We start from the raw sequence: 12,188 nt of genomic DNA, 5'->3' as shown, positions 1-12,188 counted from the left end.
CGATGACGGTGGCAGGCAGAATTGATGGAGGAGGATGCGTGAGAGAGGGAGAGAGATTTTGAATGAGGAAGATTTTAATGTGTTTGGGGGATGGGGGGGGGGGGAGTTAGTGGGGAAAGTGAGAAGTTTTTTTTTAAACAGGGGCATTTTGGACAACTCACCAATTTTGATGGGTCTGGATAGCTGTGGGGGGGGGGTCTGAATAACAATTCCCAAATCAAATTCACTTACAAAATTTGGGACTAATTTGACCATTAACCATAAAACATTATGAGATAAAACTGATGAAGAATGAGGTTTGAGCATAAGTTACCGACTTCATTCGGCAGTGAATAGATGGCAATATTTTGATTCACATTGTTAATTACTAGGATGAAATCCCGTGCGATGCACGGGTCCCTTTAAATTTAAATTTTAATTTAATTTAATATGTTGCAACATATAAGATAATAGTATTAGTTTTTATTGTTATAATTATATCTTGAAATTTGAGTTTTAATAACAAATGAAGCTGTAATTAATTATTTTTATGAAATATGGTTGTAATTTATTAATAGATTACAAATATGCAATAGTAATAGAATATGTAAACTAAATTGTTTTTTCATACATTGATTAAAAAAGAAATTGACATTTACTTAATTAGAATTATAAATTAATTAGAATTATAATTGTTCATTATTGGTGAAATTAGATAAAGTTAAGTGTAGATGATATAAATAAATGAGTAACAACGGATATTTAATTATATGTGCAAATTATCTGGTAAATTGACATATTTTTCTTGTCCTTTGCAATATTACTATGAAAATATACATATGTAAAGAAAATTAACATTACAACATGTGGCCAATTAAAGAAGAATGGAATAAAAGATAATCAACTCTCTTTGTTGTCCTTTTCAAAAACATCCTTGCAGGCCTATGAATAGTGATCTTAGATTTATGACTGAAGCATAATTTCCGATTGAAGGATCTTCCTTTCACTGATTCGCAGCACCAAAGAATCATCCAGTGTTTTCTCCCTAACTGAACTACAACCACCTAATGCCTCAATATCATCTTTCAATGATTTTGAACCAAACAGACTCCCTAATATCAGCTAGAGAAACCAGAGAATCACAACTTTGCATCTATAAAAAGAGTATTTTCACTTGATTCATGACAATTTCCAGCAATTGATACTGATAAGTCGAACTTATGATAGGCAGTCCAAGATAGTATACCTCGGGGAAGAATACAATGCTGATTATTGAAGAAATTCATGCTGGTGTAAGTGTTTCTCTCTAGACTGTGCTTGGAAAAATTTCATGCAGGAAAAGAGAAAATACACTGCTTCAAAGAAATTGCTTGCTATCAATTATGAACAAAACAATTGCATAAAAAACATAAAGAAGTACATTGGAAAAGCCTCATTATTAGGAAACTGATTGAAATAAACTAAAAAAGACTTGCATCAAGAAGTACCTTTAAAAGGGAAAATGAGATAGATGCAATCATCAGTGTAGAACTTCTCCTGCAGAGGATGCAAAAAGGAGATATATCAATTACAAAAGCAAGTGATTAAAAATAAATTTAAAAGCCAAAAATATACCTCCCAAAGTGGTTTGTGCGCAAAACAATCACAAAGCTTACCAATTAATATCTTGTGAAGCATATAAAATTCTAAATTATAGTGTAGGTTCGTATAAAGGATTAAAGCCAAACTCATAAAAATGAACATGGATGAAAAATCGTTGAACATTTTCTACGCAATAGAACTATATAAACATATTGACACTTGCTCCCTTCATTAAAAGATTAGATAAACAAAAGAGCTTATTTAGATTAATATCACTCTCATAATGGAAATTGCCACAATCACTAAAGATTGATTTTCAGATAAGCACAGTTCGCCTGGGAAAATAATTAGAGTGACTTCCCTTCTTTGCGCACTTCTTATATCTGTCACGACGTCCAAATTGATCATATGAAGTAGAATAAGTGAACACATTAAGCAAATATTTTATTTTTATTTACTTTAAATAGACCAAATGTTTCCTCCTTAGCATTGTTGTTCCATATTATTATTAGAATAGTACGAATTATTGGGTTACTAACATCACAAAGACTATGAACTTTTTTTTATTCATTCTTTGTCCTCAAGCAAGCTATATAACATGGAAATGCAACTACATTAGTCTATTCAAATAAAAGCATAAGAAAAAACATTACTCATTTGGAAAAAAATTGAAAAAAGGAAGTAGACTCAAGATAGATGTCAACATTGCACTACTCATGAGCCACATTATATAACTGTTAGCGATGGGCATTGGGCAGCATAAAGCAACATAACATTTAGATATATGAGCACTCATAATTGTTGATAAAACTTATTAATTTAACATAAATCCATCCAGGAAAAAGAAATAAAACAGTAGATATCTTGATTCCTGGATTGGAATGAAAAACAGTAGCTTTTGATTTCAACAAACCACCAATAACATGAATTTTTAAACAATATCTTGAACAACTGAAAAACAAATTGCAGACAATGCATAATCAATGAAGTTGATTTTATTCTTTAAATAATGTAAAAGAAGTACCTCCACTCTCCACCAGAAGTACCTTCCTACCATGGATTGAATGGCAAATGAAACATGGAGAAACAAAAGCCCTACAATGGATTTTGCCACCGGAAGCCAGAATTATCCCTTTCGCCTTTATGTTACCCGCATTTCTCAATGAGTCACTTCTTACAAAAAGCTCCATTAGCTCCTCTCCCTGAAAAGCCCCATCACGAATTGCGCCAATGGAAGCTGTGCTAGAACTGCCTCCTTCAACTCCACCTCTGCTTCCGCTTAGTGACCAGTGTTTTCCCTCTTAAATCCTCAATCGTCACTTTTATCTTATCTGAAAGCTGGAACCCAAACAAAAAAAATTTCAAGCTGAGAACACACCAAAGAGATATAAAGAGAAGAGGAATCTTATTCTAACCAAGTAACATTCAATTTCCTTCTCATTTAGTTTTATTTGGTTGAACAAATATGTTGTAATATGCTGTTATTGACGTGTTCTTGAATCAATTTGACAAATATATCATCAACAACCCAGGCAAGTTAAAACAAATATACAAAATGAAGACCAAAATCTTAATGATAGCTCCCATTTAAGACTTTTGTTTTTTCCCTCTGTTCTGGACCCTTTTCTCCTTTCCTTTATACACTAATATAGAGTTTAGAACACTCATTAGGAAGAGATAGAGCCAACAATAAGAGAGAAAATAAGAGAATCAGAATCATAAAAGTAGGGAGAGCTAGCCAGTATAGAAAAACAGAGGCACACACCTAGACACAACCATGTGGAACCTTTTCTCCTTTCCTCTTGAAGCTCCATCAAAATGGGCTTCGCAGTTCCTTCCAACATCACTCTCATAATCGCATAGAGTATCACCGACCTCACCTCCTTCATCATCGTCCTCACTTCCTCCATAAACAAATGACTTCGATTGGAAAGATAAAGAAGAAAATAGTCTAGTCTGATGAGGAAAACAGACCAGTGCAACACACTTCCTCTGAAAAAGTTTGGAAGGGTCAAAACATAACCTGTACATCAGACAAAGATATAAATCTATTTTTATCACGTAAGATCACAACCTTATGGTGGACCTGCGTAACACCTCATAAAATCTGTTGTCTACAGTACCACACAGTAACCTCTAGTCTTCCCCTGATGTAGTTGTTATTGATTCGCATGCTAAAGCACTTTAGGAGAAACATTAGCGTGTATTCCTTTCAATGTGGTAGCAACAAATTCTTTTATATGAAGCAGGCATGAACTTGAGTTGCTTCCATTCCTGACTGACCACTTAAGTAAACTTCAATATTGTTTTGACTAATTGTTTAGCATGAATGTTAGATTTAATGATAATGTTTTCTGTTTATGGTTTGGCTGCTGAATCTTGGAAAAACAAAAAAGTTTATTTGATTAGTTCTTCTCTTGGCGGTGTTAATGTAACATTGTATAATGTGAAAATTGCTATTTTGAACGAGGAATTTTGCAAGAGAACTCCTCACACATTCATTCCGTAGTTGGAGATCTTGACAGTGAGGGAGAAATAAAGACAGATATTGAGGACAGTGTAGCAGCAAAAGAGGATGCCATAGTAGAAACACATCAAAGACCAAGCATAAAAATATTGAATGCAACTATTGTGACAAATTAAGTACCTGATGATGATCATGATCAGTACCTTTGAAGATGAACATTGGAAACTGATTAAGGGTTCTTTGGTTTGAGGGCATGTGGATTGAAAAGTTCTGATCTGTACTGGACAGAAGCTTCAATTTATCTTGTTCTGTAAATGCAACTTAATGTGATTGCTTATCTGAGTTATGCACAAGAAGTTTAATAACATTAGCAAAAAGAGACTTGATTATTTGCCCAAGAACAAGATTCTTTCAGGTTTAAAAGAAACAATGTTAGAGAAGTACACTAATACTACCCATGGCTTGGCTGGGAAGCAAAACAAGATCACCACGAAGAATTAGTTTTTTACTTACTTTTCTTATGGACTATCATGTGCTCATTAGTGTTTGTTATTTGGGCTTCATCTAGAGAAAGAAGAAGAGCCTTGGCACAGCAATAAAAAGTTGTTGCCATGTGACTGGGTCACGCATTCAAGTTCTAGAAGCAATCTCTTGTGAAAACCTAGGCGCATGCAGGAGCTTTGTGCACCAGGTTGTCCTTCATTTAGAGAAACATTAAAATTAGATCAACCAAAGCTATGAAGAACTAGCATTAAGGAAGACAACTAAAGCCGACCTCAGTTTTGAATAGTAACACAGTAAATTATTGACAAGGGACAACTTTTAGACATACATTATTTGTGATAAATACAAAGCTTGCCTTAACTCCTCTATATTGTATAATACAAACTACAGAGCCAACAATTGGGATAAAAAGCCCAAATATGAGAGTTGAGCCAAGTAGACCATGAAACATGACAAATCAATTGCAGCAAGACTACTACTGTTTCAATCATGCAACTTAAGATTACATGAGTCTCAATCCTCTTTTCTGAATAGAACAAACAAATGAGAGTGTAATCAATCAAACTATGGTTTTTGCTCCACCTTTGCTCGAATCTTCTGCTCCAAAACAGATATCTCAGTCTCAAGGCTGAACATTCTATTCAATGCATGCATGTTCTCAAGGGTCTCACTCAGAGTCCTGCTGTCACTCCCATCACACCTCAAGTGTTGCATTGGGCCATGCAGCATCTTGTTCACTATCCCCCTGCTAAGATCATCCACTGCTCTCTGTGTTTTCTTTGAGATATCATCACCCATCTTCCCTAGGCATTTCTCAAGCTCAGCAGCCCTGATTCTCTCAGCATAAGCCCTCAACTTTTTAATGGTAGGAACAGTTTCGAGCGAGTCCCTCCAAGCTTCAAACTGTTTTGACTCCTCATCAATGATTGCCTGAGCTTCCATTGCTTTTCGCAGTCTATCCTCTTTGTTAGCAGCCACAACTTCTTTGAGGTCATCGACATTGTAAACTCTCGCAGACTCGAGATCCGAGACACATGAACCGACATTCCTAGGAACAGATATATCAATGAAGAGGCGATGGCCTCCAACTTCCTCAGTTGCCGAAGGAAGGTCCTTGACATGATCTTTGAAGAACAATGGGGTGTCTGATGCTGTACAGGTGAAAACCACATCTGCTTCACCAACACATGTGAGCATTTCCGAAAGAGGTTTGTAGATTATCTCAATATCCTTCAGCTCTTCCCGGATCGCTGCAACTTTCTCCTCAGTTCTATTCACAACCACCATCTTCTTACTCCCTTTTGCCACCAAATGCTTGATCACAAGCTTTCCCATCTTGCCAGCTCCAATAATCAACATCCTCACGTTGGCGTGCGAGGCTTGAGGCAGTTTCATCAGGGCCAATTCAACAGCAGCTGAGCTCACAGAAACCGCACCGGCAGCAATGTTGGTCTCGGTTCTCACCCTCTTTCCGACAGTGATTGCATGCTTGAATAGACCACTGATGTTTCTCCCGAAGCCGTTAACTCCTTGTCCAGCTTTGACAACTTGCTTGACCTGTGCAAGGATCTGGCCTTCTCCCATTACAAGAGAGTCAAGACCTGCTGATACTTCAAAAATGTGCTGTGTTGCATCTTTGTTGTAAAGCAAAAACCTATGCTGGCAAAGATCTTGCACAGGTAGCCCACTTGTCTGCAAACAAAAACAGAACATGAACATCCAATATCTATCAAGGAACAAGAAAATAAAGAACAAAAATTCTTGCATAAGCATAGTATTAACTAGGCACACCAATCAGAAGCTTAAAATTAAAATAAAAATAAATTCACCACATACTCTTCTTATTAGTGTTTTAATATGTATCAACCTTTCGATTGGTTGTATTGTAGTGATAATTTTAAATTGAGGTCAGCAACTGCTGTTGCAGCAGCATAATCAAGGTTTTTCAAGTCCTAGGCTCCTAGCAACCAGATTTCTACTGGAATCTCAGTTACATCAGCTGCAATTGTCTGCAATATTCCGCGATTTCGAAGATCGCAACCGTGATTTGAAACCATGATTGTAGATAAACAAGAACTGTTCAAAAAATGAATGGGACATAAACTTGAGACAGGACATACTTTTGACATCCATTCAGTGACTTCTTTGACACCACGGTGCTGGGAGAGAGCTACAACATATATCTCCATTCGGTTGCAGGTGCTCAGAACAGCTGCTTCTTCAATATGATTCAGACTGCAAAGCTCCCCAATGGCTCTTGGCCATTCAGCTTCTGGTATGGCAAGCTTTTCACGCATTTCTACTGGTGTAGTATGCACACTTAGCCCAATAACCACAATGCTGCTCCTTTCCTTTGTATACCCTGTTCAAAGTTAATTTTACAAATGAATCAAAAGCAAGTTGATTAAATACACTATTTAATCAAATCAAAAAGTAGCAATTTCACATAACTAGCCAGAAAGAATAAGCCAATCAAAGGTATGTAGATCACAACCCTGCTGTCTTTTATGTTGCTTATTGATTAATTTATCTTGGTATTGGAATAATAAACATGTCCTAGTTCTTACATTACATTAAATCAAAGATATGATGCTGTTGATTTCATTCAAAGCATTCTCAGAGCTACGGCTCAAAACAAATATTATTGAAGCGTCTCCTATTTCGCTACTAGTCATTAGCAATGTTTTAAACTAGGGTCATGGTAGCAGTCACATAGCTGTTTTAGAATTGTGAAAAATTACAAAGAAATACTCTTAATGTAGTCATAAATTGCAGTCGCGAAGTGGTAGCAGAGACATATAAAATCATGATATCGCAGCCGCAATCACAGTCGCAAAACACTTTGTGTTTAGATTCAGTCCTAATTGAATCCAAAATCACTTCTTCATGAATCTACAATATGTAGTTTTTTGCCTTTAATAGATTGTGCCAAACATGCACATTAATTTAAAATCATAGTCCTCACCACTTTAGTGTTGATGACTTGATGTTTATCATTGTGTTTTTTGAATCTTATACATGTTTTCACCACATCAGGTAATCGTGTTTGAGCTGCAAACATCCACATATGTCGGACCTACCTGAGACCTTGCTTAACTAGGAATCAAACATGTACCATTTTGTTCCAACCCCGTTGTGATTATCATTGTATTTAATTCCTCATTTTGAATGCAAAACAATCTTTAGTACAATTATATGAACGGGCAAGAGGGAGCCACCCATTTAACCAAATAATGCAATGAAATGATTAAGTGAAAAAGTGATAAGAAGTGAACTTACTGTCTGCTGCAGAAGTCTTAAGCTGTTCAAGAGCAGAGATATTAGTTGCATTATTAACAGGTTCAACCAAGACATCAGAAGAAGCCTCACAGCGAATTGAACCTCTCTGAGTATGAATGAGGTTCAGGGTCTTTCTGTTTTTGCCAAAAAATGACAAATGGGTTGTGGTGGTAGTTGCATTGGAACAACATTTGAGGAGCAAAGCCTCCAACTTTGCACCTGAGAAACAGGTTGAAACAGCCATTGTTGATCAACACAGACACAAGCTTATGGTAGTAGTTAGAGAAGAAGATGGGGTGCTAGGTGGAGTTAGTTGGAGTTAAAAAAACCTTCTTTTTTGTGTCCGTTGGATTGGTTTTGAGCCACTTTTGTTTGTGGAAATAGTGCAAGGGATGTGGCGTGTGGAGGTGTGTTTGGATGGATTTGAGAGTGTGATTTCTGTGAGTTCTGATTGGGTGATGGAGCACACGTTTTATCCACACTCCATTCACTCTATGGGATTGCAACGGGTAAGATCTCATAAGGATATTATTATAGTATCTTATTTTAATATTCGTCTAAAAAAAATGTTTGTGGACTTGTATTTACTTGAGTAATAATTTTAGGGTCGTTTTAGGGTGTTTTAGTCAACCGTTGCACTCCAACGTATTTTGGACAATTAGCTCTCACTCCCTCCTCCTTACCCTACTTTGTCCCATCCAAACCGAGCATCACCACCGCCACCCCTTTTCCTTCTCCTCCAACGGCATCCTCCTTAACGACCTCCCTGATCTCCGCAGCCTCGAACCGCCATTCGAATCCTAGCCTCGACGATCGCGATTCCCTTTCCTATTTTCTCTTCCAAGATCACACACAAATACCAATCCACCCAATCAAGATCCATCATTAGATCATGTCATCATAGCAGAGTTAGGTCGCCTCCAAGATCTCAAATATGAACTCTATAACAAGATGTGCATGGGTTACTCCTAGAAGATCCCGCAATGGACCTTTATTTCCTAAGATATCTTTAGGTGCCTCACATGCTATCGACACACTCTAATATCGACTTCCACATCTCTTTCTTCTAATTCGTCACGATGGACTCCTAGTCCGAACTCCAGATTAAGAAGATTGAGGTGGGAGGCAACAACAAACTCAACATATTTCTCCCCCAATTCGGTATCCCCAAGGAAAATGACATTGTTTCCAAGTACAACTCCAACGTCGTCACCATCTAACTGTGATCGCATTCAGGCCATCTCTAATGATCATCGCTGGCGGAATATGCTCATCATCAAGGAGAAGGGGAGGCCATCGCTTACTCCCAACAGTGGCAAGGGGGGGAGGTGGATGACCCGGGCAATGACGACAATTTCAGATCTCGCGGTGATGACATTCACCGGAACCAATATCCGCTTGTGAATCGATGATGTTAGGGGGTTCAGTGGAGAAGGCAAAGTGGTTATGTCGAGGTCGAAGTCAACAAAGGATATTCACACACGAACATGGTTGGAGGCGCGTGCTACCAACAAGGAGGGCTTCTTCGACTTTTCTACATATATAGAGCACTTTTAGATGTTTTTTACGGTTTTGGTGTAACTTTTTTTTTATTTACGGATTTGGGGTAAATCGCCACTTTTCATTGGCGATTTCACTTTTTTTTTAAATCGCACTTCCCAGTGGCGATTTCACTTTTTTTTTTAAATCGCACCTCCCAGTGGCGATTTCACATTTTTTCCTGTCTAATCTAGCGACGGAAACGGGATCCGTCATAAAGTCCTAGTGAATAAAAGAAAAAGAATTAGCGACAAAACAAGGAGAAATAACTCTTCCATCACAAAGTAATTAGGGACAGAATATTATTTGTGACGGAAACTCATTCAGTCACAAATTCTTAGTGAATAATTAAACCAGAGTTAGCGACAGAACATTAAAAGGGAATTTGCTTAGCACTGAACATTTTGCGACGGATGTTGTGACGGATTTTTTTCCGTCGATAAATGAGACAGGAAAAATAAAAAAAAAATTGAAATCACCACTGCAGGTGCAATTTAAAAAAAAAATTAAGAAAAAAGTGAAATTGCCATTGCAATGTGCGATTTAAAAAGAAAAAGAAAGTAAAATCGTCAATGAAAGTGGCGATTTGCCCCAAATTCGTAAATGAAAAAAAATAGCTACACCAAAACCGTAAATAACATTTAAAAGTGCTATTTATCTGTACAAAAGTCGGCTTCTTCACTCAAAAAACGGTGGAGATTTAGCTGCGACAGAGTTTGAATCTAGCCTCATGCCCATGCGTAGAAGAGATATTACATTTATACCATACAATAATTCAATCATAAGTCATAACCACCAATTTGAAGAATATTCCTTAATTCCTACATCTAACCATTCTTAGTCCTTGTTCCTTGATGGACGCCGACCCTATCATACTTTTATTCACAAAATTGTGTAGTAATTTCCATTACCTAAATATTGACTCAATTTAACTTATAGTGAAAACTTGTTTATTATGCGTGGTAATTTTTACGATTATTCATTTGGTTTAATATGATATTGATTCCTGTCTTTTCTATTATTTTCATTTAAAAAAAAATCTCTTTAAATTTCAGATCCATCTTGCATATATAAGGGAAAACTGAGAGATTATTTTTTCATTTCATCCTTTTATTATCTCATAAAAAGTACGGGTAGATGTGCATAAAAATTAGATGAGAAAATCAGAGGTCTATTATATTTGATGTTCTCTCCTCGTCTCACAAATCATAAGTTTTGTCTTTTTGGTTGTGCAAAACGGTGAAAATGTTGTTATTTAAAATGTAAAATGTTATTATCAAACGCCGGAAAATTGAAAAAAAGTTACATTGTAATATAAGACTATTTTTGACATCGACGTGAAATGTAACCCAATATCAAAATTACATGTTAGTTAGGATTCAATCAACTAGCAGAAAATTATCAATAGTTCATATGGGCGGTGTTCATGTGGTTATTAGCATAGTATCCATGAGCTATTGGTGAATGCAAAGGAACATGAATAATCATTGGGAGAAAATCTGAGAGATAGGAATGGAATGAGAAAAGATAAGTTGAAAAGAGATGGGAACCTGCATGTGTGGTGGATATTGCTTTATAAGATTTCAGGGTATGTGCTAGCCACAATTTTTGTGAGAACTGAGAAAGTCGTGGCCTATGGCTGCACTTACATTCCAGAATTGATTTTTCAGGGCCCCGGGTTTGGGTTTGTAGGGTTGTGTTTAGGAAATAATTTGTATATTTGGCTCCGATTGGGACAACTTAATTGACCTTATCTGATAGTATAAGCGTTTGTGCAAGTGTTTGGAAGAGCTTATACAAACAACTTATGACCTACCATAAACTGTTTTGAGCTTATTTTCATAAGTTACTCATGATAGTTTATGAAAAAGAGCTTATACTTATATATAGCTTATTTTCAACTTATTTTAAAAAAAATTAAATAGTTTTTGAATAAACGCTTATGTCATAAGTGTTTATCGTCGCTTATGACCACAAGCGCTTAATTAAGGCCCTATTTGGAAGAGCTTATTTGAGTTTATCTGATAGCATAAGCTCTTATGCCAGTGTTTGAGAGAGCTTATGCAAACAGCTTATGGCCTACCATAAGCTGTTTTGAGCTTATTTTCATAAGCTATTCAGGATAGCTTGTGAAAAAGAGTTTATGCTTATATATAACTTATTTTCAATTTATTTCAATAAAAAATTTTAAATAACTTATAAATAAGTGCTTATGACCATAAGCACTTAATCAAGTTGTGTTTCCAAACGAGGCCTAAGTCGTTTTCTCAAACAGGGCCTTAGTTTTAAATTATATCAATTATAAGCAAATAATTTCAATCAAAGTTGAATTTGACCCAAAAGAAACTAACTGATCTGCCTTTTAAGATTGTCCTTAACCAAAAAAAGAGATATACGTAGTTCTTGAAAAATGATTCTAAGATGTGTTAGTCGTATGTTTTTTGTCATTATACTTAAGCGACTTATTGTTGTCAATCTCTAGAGATATCTCTTAATCTTTTACGAGATTACGATATCACGTACCAAAAAAGAGACTAGCAGGGGGGTAATAAATGTTTTTTCAAATCTCGGGAGATATCTCTTAATCTCTTGTAATATCGCGAGATTACCACGAGGTTACGAGATTAGCTTGTTGTTAAAAATGTCAAAAAAATGTTTTGTCTAAGGCTATTTCAGTCATTTAACCCACAAATTTTAGGGTTTTAACTTATCTCTGTCGTTCTTGCCACTCAACTATGTCGTTCTTTCCACTTCTTCTCTCATCTTTGCGTGCGCAGCCTTCACTCATCCTTTCGCGCGACCACCAACGCAACTTCCTCCTCCTCCGACGCGGCTTCAT

At 36.4% G+C, this 12,188-nt stretch overlaps 1 protein-coding gene and 1 long non-coding RNA gene across 3 annotated transcripts; both read right to left on the bottom strand.

Moving 5' to 3' along the window:
• Window positions 1-734: 734 nt before the first annotated feature.
• LOC130734107 (uncharacterized) lies at window positions 735-3,770 on the bottom strand. 2 transcript variants are annotated; one of them, XR_009017760.1, is made up of 4 exons: window positions 3,635-3,770; window positions 3,326-3,552; window positions 2,585-2,898; window positions 735-1,515 (listed from the first exon to the last, which is right to left on the bottom strand). It is a non-coding gene; the product is annotated as an uncharacterized LOC130734107 (long non-coding RNA). The 2 variants fall into 2 exon arrangements; XR_009017759.1 differs by having other exon boundaries at window positions 3,326-3,750.
• Window positions 3,771-4,807: 1,037 nt separating this feature from the next.
• LOC130734106 (glutamyl-tRNA reductase 1, chloroplastic-like) lies at window positions 4,808-8,215 on the bottom strand. The gene is made up of 3 exons (XM_057586412.1): window positions 7,811-8,215; window positions 6,652-6,893; window positions 4,808-6,223 (listed from the first exon to the last, which is right to left on the bottom strand). The coding sequence occupies exons 1-3, from the start codon at window positions 8,052-8,054 to the stop codon at window positions 5,096-5,098; spliced, it is 1,614 nt and encodes a 537-aa protein (XP_057442395.1). The 5' UTR covers window positions 8,055-8,215; the 3' UTR covers window positions 4,808-5,095.
• Window positions 8,216-12,188: the final 3,973 nt, after the last annotated feature.

Source organism: Lotus japonicus, chromosome 1, assembly GCF_012489685.1.
Source record: "Lotus japonicus ecotype B-129 chromosome 1, LjGifu_v1.2".
Classification (NCBI taxonomy): Eukaryota; Viridiplantae; Streptophyta; class Magnoliopsida; order Fabales; family Fabaceae; genus Lotus; species Lotus japonicus.
The sequence above is the reverse complement of the archived record's forward strand: the minus strand, read 5'-3'. Positions and strand labels throughout refer to the sequence as shown.